A 15349-nucleotide genomic window follows, 5' to 3' on the forward strand; every position below is an offset into this window, starting at 1 on the left:
ACTTGTATCAGGTTCTTCTGCCTCTTCCTTACTGCTAGGAATCTCCAAGATGTGCAGAACCTTGGGAAAGACTTAGGAAAGGCTTCTTGGGGGGAAAGACTGAGTCCATCAGAGAGCTATAGCTCCTGGATATAGGCCTACGATGGAGAACTCATTCTTTGTCTTTTTGGGAGGGTGGAGGACTATGGGAGACCCTGTCACAATTTCTATGCGCCTGTGGGAACTCAGTACAGAACAAGAGCAACTTCTACTTTTAGATTCACATATTTGTTTTCATTGCTTTTTTGATTGTGCAGACTGAGTAGCTTGCCACAGAAGATTAGCCATGGATACAGAAATGAAAGCTTGGAGCTCTTTCTGCATTTCACCCTTAATCCAAGGTGAGAGGTGAGAACGTGCATCTGTGCCCAAGAGATTAGGCACCATAATATTCCTCTAAGTCTTTGGGCTCAAGGAGGGACAGATTGCCTTCCTAACTGGAAAAGGAGAAGAATCCAGCACGAGAGAGCTGTATAGTTCTGTGTGTCTAATCTTTGTGTGCCTTAATTGGTCAAGGCCATGCATACTGCCATCTTCAACTCTTTTTTCTCTGTCCTTTTTGTGCCTCATAGGAGCGAGTGGAAGAAGCTGTGGCATTCCCTCAGCCTTTTCCCTGCTCTTTCTGTGCCTTACCACTGCAGGGGAGGGGAACCACACCCTTTCCAAGCCTGAAGCCAGGCCTATCTGTCTCAGGCATGAGAGAGAAAAAGGCATGTGGTCTCTGCCCAATGCAGTTGGGCTCCAAAAGGTGCTGCTGCAGCTGAGCTCCTTTGTCCCAGCTGGATTCATGCACTATGAAGAGAGAGGGAGAGAGAGAAGAAGCGGTTGGCCTGGCTATATCCAAGCCTTGATTTACCTAGCTCAGGAAGCAAGGAGGTTACAGCCTTGTCACTGGCTCCCAACCAAACTGGAATGAAAGCAACAGGATTCCTGCCACTGTCACTGCTGTTCCTATAGTGCTTATGATGGTAGAAGCAACTGGGGAGCTCGTGGCCTAAGCAGAGAGACTCTGTGGGCTTGCTCTCTTGAGGGTATAGACACCATCTGAGGCAAACATGGCCTCAGATGGTGAAAATGCTGAAACCCTCCCAGATAGGAAACAGGGAGAGAGAAGAGTAAGAAAAAGACCATAAAGAAAGGAGTCACTGTGCTCTTTAACAAGCATGACTGGCAATGACCTGTCTGCAAGCCAGACAGGGCCAATATTGGGAGATTGGGGGAGAAGCCCCTTTTCATTTATTTGCTTATTTTCTTCAATTTATATCCCACCCTTCCCACAAATGGGCTCAGGGTAGGTTACAAGGTGACATAATTGTGATGATAAAACAATATCACATTTAGCCATAAGAGAAAGTTAAAAATTAGAATCACAATCAAGAAACCGACACAGGACATTGCCTTGGTGGCAGCACTCTGATGGAACCTTCTAAGCAGTACTGATAGGTATTGGCCACAAACCACAAGCACAGGGCTGCTGGTAGGGGAGGCAAAAAAGGAAGGGGCGCGCGGGAGGAAGCCTGCTGACTCAGCTAAAAATCTGGCGGAAAAGCTCCACCTTGCAGGCCCTGTGGAATTGTAACAGATCCTGCAAGGCCCTGATCTCAACTGGGAGCTTGTTCCACCAGGCTGGGGCCAGGGCTGAAAAGGCCCTGGCCCTAGTTGAGGCTAGCCAGACATCCTTCAGGTCAGGAATGACCAGAAGATGTGGGTCAATTGAGCACAAAGCTCTGTACGGAACATATGGGTAGAGATGGTTCCTGAGATATGTAGGTCCCTGGCTATATAAGGCTTTAAAAGTCAGCACTAGAACTTTGAACTGGATACGGTACTCTATAGGTGGCCAGTGCACACAGGCATAGCTGTCAGCACACATACCGCCACATTCATATGAACATATGAAGCTGCCTTATACTGAATCAGACCCTTGGTCCATCAAAGTCAGTATTGTCTTCTCAGACTGGCAGTGGCTCTCCAGGGTCTCAAGCTGAGGTTTTTCACACCTATTTGCCTGGACCCTTTTTGGAGATGCCAGCGATTGAACTTGGGACCTTCTGCTTACCAAGCAGATGCCCTACCACTGAGCCACCATCCCTCCCTGCGCCAGCTGCAATTTCCAGGTCAAGTTCAAGGGCAGCCCTGTGCAATCTAGCCTTGAAGTGACCATTGCATGGATCAAGGTAGCCAAGTCCTGGGAAGTGAGATAGGGAACAAGTTGCTTGACCAGCCAAAGATGATATAAGGCTGATCTAGCAATAGTAGTAACCTGGCCTTCAAGGAAAGGGAGGAATACAGGATAACCCCTAAACTCTTCACCCTTGGTGCCGGCACCAAAGGCATCACGTTGAGGGTTGGTAATCAGATTCCTGATCTCAGATACCCACGACTCAGGTACAGGACCTCTTTGTTGGATTAAGTTTCATTCAACTTTGTTTAAGCCATCCTGCCATGGTCTGTAATGTCCTGGTTAACACCTCCGGGGCAGAGCCTGGTTGGCCTTCTGCCAACAGAGCTGGGTATCTTCAACATACTGATGATAACCCACCTGTACCAACTGGGCAAGGGGGCAGATCTGTCCTGGAACCAGATCTGTACAAGGACCTGTTTTGTTCAACATCTTTATAAATTATTTGGATGAAGGAATAGAGGGATTGCTTATTAAATATGTAGATGGGAGAGGTAGTAAATATACTAGAAGATAGAGTCAGGATATAGGATGATCTTGACAGGCTGAAAAACTGGGCTAAAACAAATAAAATTAATTTTAACAGGGATGAATGTAAAGTTCTGCATTTAGGTAGGAAAAATCAAATGCATAATTATCGGATGGGAGACATTTGTCTTGGCAGAAGTTTGTATGAAAAGGTTTTAGAGATCTTAGTAGACCATACACTGAACATGAGTCAGCAGTGTAATGTCAGGCAGACATGGCCTCTAGTAGGCCACACAAGGTATCTGCTGGTGTGTTAGGTGGTTGGTAGACCAGCCAGGGAGCCCCGTAGCACAGAGTGGTAAAGCTGCAGTACTGCAGTCCGAGCTCTTTGCTCACCACCTGAGTTTGATCCCGGCGGAAGCTGGGTTCACGTAGCTGGTTCAAGGTTGACTCAGCCTTCCATTCTTCTGAGGCCGGTAAAATGAGTACCCAGCTTGCTGGGGGAAAAGTGTAGATGACTGGGGAAGGCAATGGCAAACCACCGTGTAAAAAGGTCTGTCGTGAAAACATTGTGATGCGACGTCACCCCAGAGTTGAAAATGACTGGTGCTTGTACAGGGGACTACCTTTACCTTTTTTTTAGACCAGCCAGATAACCAAACTCTCCTCGGCTTTCTGCACTAGGCCAACATACTCAATGTTGGCTATTTTCATCATGGGAGTGCCCTGAAGAAGTCTCCCAAATGAACAGTGCTACTCTCTCCTGCCCCCACTGTCCATTAGTCCAGGACTGGTGAAGTATCAAGAAATTTGGGGGAGCAAGCTGGTTCAAGGCAACAGACTCATCCTCTCTTACCCAGGTCTCAGTCATGCATGCCAGGTCTACATTTTATTCCAACAGATAATTCTGGAAGACATAGACCTGGTATAGCACAATGCCAGTGTCAAAGAAGGGCATTTCTTCCTAGCCCCACAAGTGGTATCTCTCGGGATGGGATGAAGGCAGGAAGGGGACCGAGTGTTCTGATATCTCCATTTTCTTCACCTACACCACCTTGACTCACCATCATATCTTCCCTGCCTCACCATTACTGGTGTCCCTGGCCCTACCATGATCTCCCCTGCTAGGTGTTATTGGTCTGAACCAGACAGCACTAAGCATCTAGAAGGAACAATGTGGCAACAAAACTCTTAAGGTGCAATACTAAAAGCAGATGGTGTCTATAAGTGCAGTGACTGGTTCCAGTAGGACAGCTAATCTAATAACAGGCAGAGTAAAATCTATTAAACCTGACATAAAATGTCCCTCCCATCCAGCCAAACCTCACAGCTTACTAGGGATCCCTCCAAGTAAGACAAAACTAATCATATGTAACTAACTCTACCTAACTAAAACAATTTAAAAGCTATCCTAACCCTAAATAGACAATATATGTCTACTCCAGTATCCAATACTGGCAGAATGCAGACAACCGGCTACCTAATCTTAGAATGCAGAAGGCTACCTACCTAGTCCTACCTATTCCCAAAGAGCCCCCTTAGAAAAACTACTCTCCAAGAGATAGCCCAGATGGCAATTCCACTAAATGGATCAAACATGGTTCTAAATAAAAGTCTTCAACTTTCTCCTAAAGAAAAGTGAGGTGACCAGACACACCTCCCTGGGAAGGTTGTTCTATAATCCACCTGGAGTCACCAAAAAAGGCTAGTGGCCCTGCCTTCTTCCAGAGAGGAGCTTCATCCTTTTAGAGGCTAGTACTTCCCCACATTGGACCACCAGAGAACAACAGCTCCTATACTAGTACATTCTCTGTTGTGGCTTCCCCTGGTAGAATGGCCTGCTTGACAAGATTAGGAGTCTTCATACTTCCATAACACTGTGAAATGTATAAAATGGAACTTTTCAGAGGGGCATTCTTATAAAGGGAATAGGATAGTGGGAAATGTAATTGCTCAAGAGGGCACTTTTTAGATAAACAGAATAGGGCTGTTTAATAATTCCGTCTCCCTTCATATTGCATTATTTACTGGATGCACAATACAGGTCTCATGGCATTGTTTTATAATTCTGTAACCCACGCTGAGTCTTTCTGAGAAAGACAGACAATTAATGAAGAAAACTGTGACTTAGTAATCTTCAGAAATAAATGTGTGTTTGGTGTTCATCTTGCTCAGCATATACTGTGAAAGGCTCAGCTGGCATGTTCATCCAAGTTTGTCAAACATTATAGTGCAATTGAAGGACAACTGAAGGTGTGAGACTGAGTGAAGGGCGGGGTATAAATCCCCTCCTCCTCCTCTTTCTTACAAAGAAATAAGTCTTTAGGTGAATGGTCTGCAGAAATAACTCCAGAAAGCAAAACCCCCTGGATGAATGACACTCCAGAGTAGCTGAATAGATAATTGTATTGACAGGCAAGGCAAGGCCAAAGCAGCAAAAGGGACATACAGGATTTTGCGGGGGGGGGGGGGGGGGGGGGGATGGAAACTCCTAACCATAGCCAGGATTGTCCCTATTATTCCAAGGCCCATTTTAAACTACATACAAAACAATATGTGTGGTTAGAAAACCAGTTTTAGTTTAGTAACTGTGCAAACCTAAGTAGAATTACACCCTTCTAAGTCAACTGAAGTCAATGAACTTAGAAGGATGTTACTCTATGTTGCATTGTACTGCTAATCTTACTTAACATTTACTATTAACTTATAAATCAACATTTAAGCTAATTAGAAGATAAAACATCAACTGTATAGCAGTCCTTTTGGGCTGAAGTGAATCCTTCAAATTAGGTTTCCATTATCTGGCCAAATGCAGTCTTTTTTGCTGCAGGGCTGGGAAAGATTTCAACTCTATAGACTAAACTGGTTTAGGGTCCCATTACAAATTAATCACAGTGAAAAAGCAGGCCCCCTTAAGAAAAAAAATAGCAAAAGCACCATTTATTAGTTTTGTAAAATATTAATATTTAACAAAGAACAGTTTTATCCAGTGCTCCTTAAAATCAGTCCAAACATCTGCCTGCAGCTCAAAGAGAGGCACTGAGTGGTCAATGGAGATGTTCATGGCAGATTCATATTAACAGCCACCTTGGTCATTTTGGAATAGTGGCATCATGTGCACACCCTTGTCATGGGAACAGCCTACACATGATAGAATGCCTTGAAAAAAATAGCTGACATGTGACTAGACAAACACGACATTTGGCATGGAAAAACTTGGGCAGCTATCCTTTATTTGGCACAGCTGATGTTCCTGGTGCATTTACCACCATGATGGAACATCCACAATCCTGAGAAAAGTCTCCAGTTGTAAGTATTGAGAAACTTAATCCCCTCCTTACATTTCACCAGATCAAAATCTACAGCATAACAAGTAGGAAAGTATCTGACAAATTACATCAGCAAATTATACCTAACATGAGAGGATGTGCATATCCAGATCAACACCCTTCTGTGCATGGGTGATTCCTTGAATTTAGGAACACCGGTGACATGGTCATTAAAAATATATATATATATTTTTACTGCTACATCATAGGATGTTTGTTATGTCTAATTATTATAAAATGGATAAAATGGCAGATGACAGAAATCAGCACTCTACATTTAATAAAAACCCTCTTTGTAACAAAGGGTCTGGAAAGTCAGATCTCTGTTTTTATAAAGAACAGTGCCCTCCCAGCTTCTCCAGGTCAGTATAGGATGTTCTTTCAACTGAAATCATATGCTATTTGTGTATTAAAATTTGAAAATAACAAATCGACTACTGGAAATGTCACTGAGAAAATTATGTGCCAAGGACATTAACCTGCTACATCTTAATACATACTGATTACACACATTTTTTGTTGTATGAACATGTACAGGGGAGCTGGAGCCAAATGCTCTGTTGTGTTTATCTGCAGAGAAGAAGAAGAAGAAGAAGAAGAAGAAGAAGAAGAAGAAGAAGAAGAAGAAGAAGAAGAAGAAGAAGAAGAAGAAGAAGAAGAAGAAGAAGAAGAAGAAGAAGAAGAAGAAGAAGAATTGCAGATTTATATCCCGCCCTTCTCCCTGAATCAGAGACTCAGAGCGGCTTACAATCTTCTATGTCTTCTCCCCTCACAACAGACACCCTGTGAGGTGGGTGGGGCTGGAGAGGGCTCTCACAGCAGCTGCCCTTTCAAGGACAACCTCTGCCAGAGCTATGGCTGACCCAAGGCCATTCCAGCAGGTGCAAGTGGAGGAGTGGGGAATCAAACCTGGTTCTCCCAGATAAGAGTCCGCACACTTAACCACTACACCAAACAAAAGTGTGTGCAATATGTACAATATGTACATATTATGATTCTCTCAAACTTTCCTATATGATGTGCTTTTGGTGTAGCAGATTTCTGAATACAGAAACAAGTCTGAAAGCTTGAGTTATAAATATTTTATTGAAAGCTGGGGACCCAACTTACCCATGGGTCTCATTTGTGGTCCTGCAGTGGTAGGGAGAGCCAGTGGAGGTGGCGGCAGCCATAGCTGGCTGTGTCCAGGAAGGAAGGACAGGCTATGTGGACAGCTGGGGGCCAGGCTGCTGCAAGGGTGTGAAAATTGGGCCCACCCCCTCCCAGGAGGGCCTATAATGGGCCTGAACTAGGCCATGAGGAGAGGCCCCTGGGGGGATATAATGCATCTCAGCCAGCTCACATGGCTGTGTAGAATCGCTTGCTCACCCATCCCTCCCTAGGTGGTAGAGCTCATCCAGGGATTGTTATGCAGCTGCACCTACTGTTCAGTGGACAAGGTGGGGAGGAGGAGGGGGAACCGTCAGAAAGGTTCAAGAGCTGCACTCCTGGGAGCTCCTGCTGAATCCGAGGCCTACCTCCCTGAATGTTAATGCCTTAGTGTAAGAATGCATGTGGGAGTTTGCAGGTTGTCATTGCTGGGGGAAGGGTACTGTGAAGGAGGATGTGTGAGTTAGGTTCCTGTTCAAGTGTATTTGCTTCATTTATTTGTCACAACCTACAGCAGGATCAGCGTGGGGCAAGATCCATTTTAGGAAACCAGCCTGCATGCCCATTTTTCCTGCAAGTGGATATCCCCTTAAAGGATCTTGGTGCGAGGGTTTTCAAGGAGCATATCCAGCTTGGGGGTTGCCAGTGGGTTATCCTCACATTCAAGTGTAAAACCACTTAATGATGATTGTCCTTGTGGAATTTGCCATCCTGCCATCCCATGGTTCGCCCCTACCCCAACAAACAGTCTGGGATGGGATGGGGTACAGAGACTGCAGATGGGTCAGTTGATGCCAGTATCTACCCATCGTATGCTGTGTCAAGGCTTCCTACAGCTGTAACCCATAAACTCGTGGCCATTTTATTCCAAAAGATTGAGAGTGACTGTGTTTTACTGAGGGGTTGCTGCAGGAAGGATCCTTCACCTTTGCTACCCTCTCCCCTCTCCTAGGTGCTGGGACTGCAAGCAAAAAACAATGCTTTCCTCGTTCAATGGATACTGCGCAAGTTGTCGGCATTAATCCTAGAAATGAAACAGTCAGATATAACATGAGTTTGTTGGAATATGAAAATGTACTAAGATAACACAGGGAGATGTAAAAGACCTTATATTCCTCACAATTGTCAGTGTGCTGTTGTCAGAGCTCTTGAAATACTCTGACCTCTCTGATACTCAGAATTATATCATGGGAAAAAGTAGTCCCTCGTTGCTGAAATACATGGAACATAACCCAGCCAAAGTTAAGCAGTTCTATATTCCACCTAATTCAATTGGATAATGAACTAAATACATGTTTAATTCTCTTCCACTGAAATCTATGGAACTAAAAAAGTGATTAGCCTTGGCAAGATTGTGCTGTTGTGAATAAGCACTAAATTTGCATTGCTTCTAGTGCCATATACTAATCTAAAGCTTCACTGGAATTCTGTGGTCTTCTGGAACTCTTACAGAACTCTCTTTACTATAATGTAAAAAACAAGTAAAATCCATTTTGAAAAACAAACAAAAACAACCCAATACCCAACTAGAAGTTTCAGAACATCATATGTTGTATGCCACAGTTCATCAACTCTTTTAGCACAGGCGCACTTCACTATTCCAGTGATTTATTCCTTTTTTTTTTTGGTAGTAAAATGAGCTGAAGTCAGTTGGACTAATTGTTCCTTCTGATATTATGTTCTTCTCTTTATTGGTTATTGCATCCAGGAGATGATGAAGAGGTGCCTCCTTGTTTCTGTTTCTTGCGTCGTTTGTTGAGGAGACGGTTGTTAGATGTTTTCAAATCTTTGATTTTTACCTGGTCATAGTCCACCCTCATGGTAGCCAGAGCACTAGTCATCTCCTCCTGAAACCCACAGGGGACAACAATGAAACATAGTGTCAGCTTGCATTATGCTCTGACAAAAACAGAACCCCCTTGTAACAGAACCTCTTCAACTTCTGTGAACCAAAAATTACACCTCTCCCCCCCAACCCATCTTGCATGAATACAGGAAACATCTTAATCAGTATGTTGTGTGTATTCTGTAAACCACTGCAAAGGAAGGAAGGAAGGAAGGAAGGAAGGAAGGAAGGAAGGAAGGAAGGAAGGAAGGAAGGAAGGAAGGAAGGAAGGAAGGAAGGAAGGAAGGAAGGAAGGAAGGAAGGAAGGAAGGAAGGAAGGAAAGCACATTTCATGCATCTGAGATGCTGAGAAATAAAAATGTGTTAAACTGTGAAAGTGATCTTTACAAACATTACCTTCACTTCATCCCAGTGATCTTTATCCTCTTGTAGGACCCGAGCAGTGTGAAGAGGGGTTGGGGGCACCACCATGGATTGCTAAAGAAAACAAAGAAGCAGGAACATATAAATATTACCTTAGATAACAAAGATACTCTTGGCACCACACTACTTCTTGTTTTTGCTGATAAGATGATTACAAGTCTTAAGAAAATTGCATAAATGTGTCACCTAAGGAACAGAAGAAAGAAAATGTACTTGTCTGCACTGCTGAACACAAATGATATATTTTAATATCACTGAAATGCCTGTCACTTACACAGGATTCTAGCTATAATCTTTTGAGGTGATTCATAGTGCAGTCCTAAGCAAAGTTACACCTTTCTGAGACCACTGCAGCAAATGGAGTTAGGCTGTTTACTCATGATGGTGCTGTGAGGGGATAAGTACAGTTCTCAGTGCTGTTTTTTTTAAAAAAAGAAAAGAAAAGCTTTTTGAGAAGAGACACTTAATCCCTTTCTCATTTCAAATCCTTCCCAGCAGCTTTCCCTTCCCCAGTATTTCCAAGGTATGTTTGTCCTCAAAAGCTCATATTTGAAAACATGTGGAGGAAAAAAAGCTACTGGGGAGGATCAGTTTGGAACTGGCAAAAAGATTTTGTGCTCATACCCCACTACTGTGTAGTGGTTAGATCAGGGGTGTCAAATTCATTTGTTAGGAGGGCTGGATCTGACAAAAACAGGACTTCGTGGGGCTGGGCCATGCATGTCATAAAATGTAATGTGAGGTTGTGAAGATATAAACTTTATGAAGAACATGGACAAACACAAAGATGTTATGTTTTAACTTAAAATACAAACATGCTTAAAACTCTTGTGATATTTTGTTAAAATGGAAAGGTGGGGGAATAGTGGGATTTTGCAATGCAATTTTTAAAATAAAGCCTCAAAAAAAGACACAAGGATCACAGCAGAAACTAAAAATATAAAATGCTTTGAGCCTGGGAAAACAATGAAACGGCATTACAAGCTTCCCCCACTTCTCCCGGGGCTATTCAGATTGGCAATAGCTCTCTAGCATAATATCCCCCTTTGGCTGTGGGTTCCCAGATTAGAGTACTCACTAGGCACCAGTTCTCAGATCCATTGAGTAGAGACAAGATGGCTCAAAGCATCAACCCTCTATTTACAAGGATACAACTCCAGTAAGCACAAGCTTCAACTGGCTATAGGAAAACTGAACAGTGAAACTGATCTCCACTCCATTGAAACACACTGCAGCACAGACAAACTTGCAAGGAAAACATGGAATTGATTTGACATTAAGGTCTCTGGGCCCTATCTTTCTGGAAAATCTGGGCCCCTTCCTGTTGCAGTCAGCAAAGACAGCAGAAAAGAGCAGGGAACTTCGGCAGCCTCAGAACTTCAAAGTGGGAGTACAGGAGGTGGAGGGGGGGGGGAGAAAAGAGCCCCATTGGCCTGATTAAAGCCCTGGGTGGGTCGGTTCTGGCCCATGAGCTGAACATTTGATACCCCTGGATTAGACTATCAGGTTTGAAGCTGGGAGATCCAGGTTTGAATCTCTACTCTGCCATGGAAGCTTGTTGGGTGACCTTGGGGCACCTACTCTTTCACAGGGTTATTGTTGTGAGGATAAAATGGAGGAGCAGTCATGTTGCAAGCCGCTTTGAGTATCCATTGGATATAAAATCCAGAGTATAAATATTTAAGTAAATAAATATTTACTTCTCCACTCTGTAAATATTGCTTCTCTGCTCTTAATTACCTGCACATACTTTCCTTTACAAACCCACTGGATAGGCATATGTTTAACCATAACATGTAATTATTGCTTAAACTGCCAGACCACAAAGGCTCCAAACAATCTTGTCCAACCCTCCTGAAATTGCATATGACCATGTCAGTCACGACCTCCCAATCTATTCTCATTCTGTGGGTTGATTGCATAAGAGTAGAGGTGAAGCAGAAAGTTTACTGCAGAATTTGCAAGAAAGTCAAAGCAAGTAACACATTGTTGGGAAAGGAAAAGCAGGTGAAATCTATTGGAAAAACTGGGGTATTTATTTCTGGAAGTTACAAGCTGCCTCTTCAGAGGCCTGCTTCAGATGGCTCACAAGTAAAATAGTATTCAGGCTAGAAGCAGACCATAAAACAACTAAAACAGTAAAACTTATTTAGAAACCTGGGTAAAAATAAATGTTTTGGCTTGGAGCCTAAGAGACAGTGAAGGAGGCTCACATTCCACTAGGAGCATGCATCTGGATCTACCCGAGTCAAAAATATTTCAGCATCCCAAATGTATCCAAGTTTTCTTGGGAACAACAGTGGGTGGGGGAAGACTGAGAAAATCCCAGATATATTTGGGAATTAACAATAAATCTGAAAACTGCAAAGGGTGTGAGAAATCTGCTCCTGCCTCTTAGCCGTTTGTCAGGCTTCTGCAGTCCCTTTAACCATTAAAGAGGCTGCAGAAGGCAGCCTCTGCGGGCTCAGCTTGGGGCTGGTGGGCTTCTCCTGCAGCCCATTTTAAATTGCAAGAGAAGTCAGCCCAGGGTCAGCTTTGGGCTGGGGCTGACCCCTCTTGCAGCTTGGTTTAAACTGAGCTACAAGAGAGGATCAGCTGGGGCAGTGTGAGTTGAGAGCTCTATGCCACCTTGGATGGGGCTGGTTCCTCTTGCGGCTTGATTTAAACTCCTCCCACTCTGGCCAATCCTGGGCTGATTCCTGGGCTGCAAAAGAAGTCAACCAAGGATTGGCGAGAGCTGAGAGCTCCCTTCCACCTCAGCTTGGAGTTAGCTTCTCTTGTATCCTGTTTTAAATCAGGCTGCAAGAGAAGTCAGCCAGGATCAGCTGTTCTCTGTGGGCGCAGTTTTGTGTGCAATTTCTTTCTTTTTCCTCTCGGGTCTTTTGGTCTTGAAAAAATTCAAGATCTCAGAAAAATTCCAGATCCAAATACAGCTCCAGTACGTCATGATGCGATGTCACCCCAGAGTAGGAAACGACTGGCGCTTGCATGGGGGACTATCTTTACCTTTTAAATTCATTGATATGGCTAAGTAAAAGCGAGAGACCTATACATTCCCAGTCTGAAAACAGTGACTAAATGAAATAAGAGAAATGGTCTCTTCTCCCCCCACAACTTCATATTTCTACCCTGACATACTAAGCTGTACTAGCATGGCACACACCTCCCACCTCAGTTGTAAATTATCATTTAATACTGCTGTCAAGAATATACATTCACATACTTCAGCCCCCTTTGTGGATAAACTTGCAATTTCCAGAACTGTATAAGCTTTGATGCTTTAACCAGTTAACACATATTTGCAGCACCTATGTACCCTTGGCATCCTGCTCATGGAATTTTCCATAAGTACACATGAGGATTCAAATGCTTACAGTCTGTACACTGTGATACAATACTACAACAAAGTAAATGCACTGAAATAAGTGTGGGTCACAAAGTAAAAGCAGGAAATGGGAATCAAGCTCTTTTGAGTTCTGCTCTTTGCCCATTGCATGGTGAATAATGTTGGCCAAAACAGTGGTGTACCAAGGACAGTTGGAGTGCAGGCAATAAGATGGGTGCATCACTGTACCCCAGAGCAGAGCGATTTGGGTGTGGGCAGTTCATTTGAAAGCAAATGGGTTGCCTTCTTCAGGCAAAGGTGGTCGCAGCTTCTCACATGCAGAATGGTCATTTTAACATTCAGTTGGTACTAGAAATTAGAAACTTGCTTACTGTGGCTATAAAGGCACCACAGATCCAAAAGGCCTCTGAGCAACTGAAAGTAATCTGAAGCAATGGCCCTTGTTTCTGGACATCCCCGAGTCAGATGCCCTCCTCATTCTTCCATTTCCATTTATTTTGGACTTTGCTCTGAAGAGAGGGTCAGGTTGTCAAGAACCTGTGGGGAGGTTCTTGCCCCTTTTAACAATGGTTAAATGTGTGGGCAGCTGAAACTTTCATGGCAGAGAAGTCAATAAAAGCACCTGGCAAACATGAGTCCATTAAAGGGGCAAGACTTTTATGCCTCCAGATTGTCAGTAGCCCTAAGAAAGGAAAACTGGGTTTTTATTCACTTCAGGAACACTATTAAAGTTCAAAAGAACTTCAGTTGTTCTGGGAAAGACTGAGACACTGTGCGTAGCACTTATATTTTAAAAGGCATCTCTCCACCTTGGGGTAGAGGGTCCAAAAAGGATTGTGTCACTTCCTCTCCCAGTCAGTCTCTGATATTCCTTGTAATGTTTTTAAATGGATTAATTCATTACGCCAGGTCAGTTGAATGGGCCAGAGGAGCAGTGCACCAGTCACCCCATCACTTCTGCCAATTGTTCCTTTTGTACAACAATTCTGAGGTGGAGGATCCAGGAAGGAAGGGAGCCTGGGGAGGGAGTAACGGGGAAGTGACCCATATTGGGGGTGGGGTTTCTTGGACAAAAATCCAGGCGGCATCATTTGGAGAAGGTGGTGGAAATCTGGTGGCCCTTTTTCCTCCCTCCACCGTGAAGGAGCCATTGGACCATTCACCTGCACACACCTGAGCAAAGTGAGGATGGAAGGTATGACAATGGTCCCTTCACTTCTCCATCAGGTTACCTGATTGGTTATGCCGGGAAGGCCAGGAAACTTTCAGGGATGCAGAATGGCTTCAAGGTTTAAACATCCCTTTTAAATCCATATAAGAGCTCTGTGGCACAGAGTGTTAAAGCTGCAGTACTGCAGTCCTAAACTCTGCTCACGACCTGAGTTTGATCCCCGGCGGAAGCTGGTTTTCAGATAGCCGGCTCGAGGTTTACAGCCTTCTATCCTTCCGAGGTTGGTAAAATGAGTACCCAGCTTTCTGGGGGGAAGTGTAAATGACTGGGGAAGGCAATGGCAAACCACCCCGTAAAAAGTCTGCCGTGAAAATGTTGTGAAAGCAACGTCACCCCAGAGTCGGAAATGACTGGTGCTTGCACAGGGGACCTTTCCTTTCCTTTAAATCCTAGGGAGAAATTTGGTGGCAGAGCTGATTCTCTACAATCTCTTTGCTCAGTGTGCAAAGAGATGCTGTGAAGTGAGCAAGTGCCTCTTTCCTTTCAGCAGTCCAATCTGCAGCTGGGTTGACACAAAGTAACCCAACTGCAGAAGCCTGGGACCCATTCTATCTAGGAACCCCAAACCAAGGAGGAATTTAAGCACACACTCTGAGACCAACCCTTTCTCTTGGCCAAGCAGGCACAGCATTGCCTGGCCAGGTGTGCGCAGTTCCATGCACTTCCTGAGTGGGCAGGTGAGGACCAAAGAGGACTTTGGTGAAGGAGTAGACCTGATTGAGCCTGTGGGCTTGTGAATTTGCTTGACTTGTTGCTCACATTAGCAGGCCAGGAAGAATGTGCCCTTTGGAAGTCTGCCTGGCCATCTGGCCAAAATAGCACCTTGCTTCTTTGCTCCAAGATGTCGTAAGCATCAGGATTGTGCGCATTCAAAAAGATCTGCTCTTTCTTGGGTTTGTGTGTGCTAAGGGTATCAGCAGAATAAGACAGTGGATGGCACCACATTGAAGAATCCAACAGACCGCCAACAACAATGTTCTATGGGACATTCATTTGTTTATAGTTCACCTTTCTCACTGGGACTCCAGATGGATAGAGGAGGGGGGTGTTAGAAAATTATCTGTTCTTGGTGTCAAATGCACTAGGTATGCCACTGCAAATCAGCATTCTACCCTGTGTATAAAAAGGTAAAGGTAGTCCCCTGTGCAAGCACCAGTCGTTTCTGACTCTGGGGTGATGTTGCATCATGATATTTTCACAGCAGACTTTTTATGGGGTGGTTTGCCACTGCCTTCCCCAGTCATCTACACTTTCTCCCCAGCAAGCTGGGTACTCATTTTACTGACCTCGGAAGGACTGAAGGCTAAGTCAACCTTGAGCCGGCTACCTGAACCCA

General features: G+C 44.2%; 1 protein-coding gene across 1 annotated transcript in view; it reads right to left on the reverse strand.

Moving 5' to 3' along the window:
- Nucleotides 1-8221: 8221 nt before the first annotated feature.
- Nucleotides 8222-15349, reverse strand: part of MAPKAPK3 (MAPK activated protein kinase 3) — a 138839-nt gene continuing 131711 nt past the window's right edge. Inside the window, exons 10-11 of the mRNA XM_060239997.1 lie at nucleotides 9410-9490; nucleotides 8222-9014 (exon numbers count right to left, since the gene is read on the reverse strand). Of these exons, the coding sequence (XP_060095980.1) occupies nucleotides 8856-9014; nucleotides 9410-9490 (240 nt within the window). The 3' untranslated portion in view covers nucleotides 8222-8855. The remainder of the gene's footprint in view (nucleotides 9015-9409; nucleotides 9491-15349) is intronic.

This window comes from Heteronotia binoei, chromosome 5, assembly GCF_032191835.1.
Source record: "Heteronotia binoei isolate CCM8104 ecotype False Entrance Well chromosome 5, APGP_CSIRO_Hbin_v1, whole genome shotgun sequence".
In the NCBI taxonomy this organism is placed as follows: Eukaryota; Metazoa; Chordata; class Lepidosauria; order Squamata; family Gekkonidae; genus Heteronotia; species Heteronotia binoei.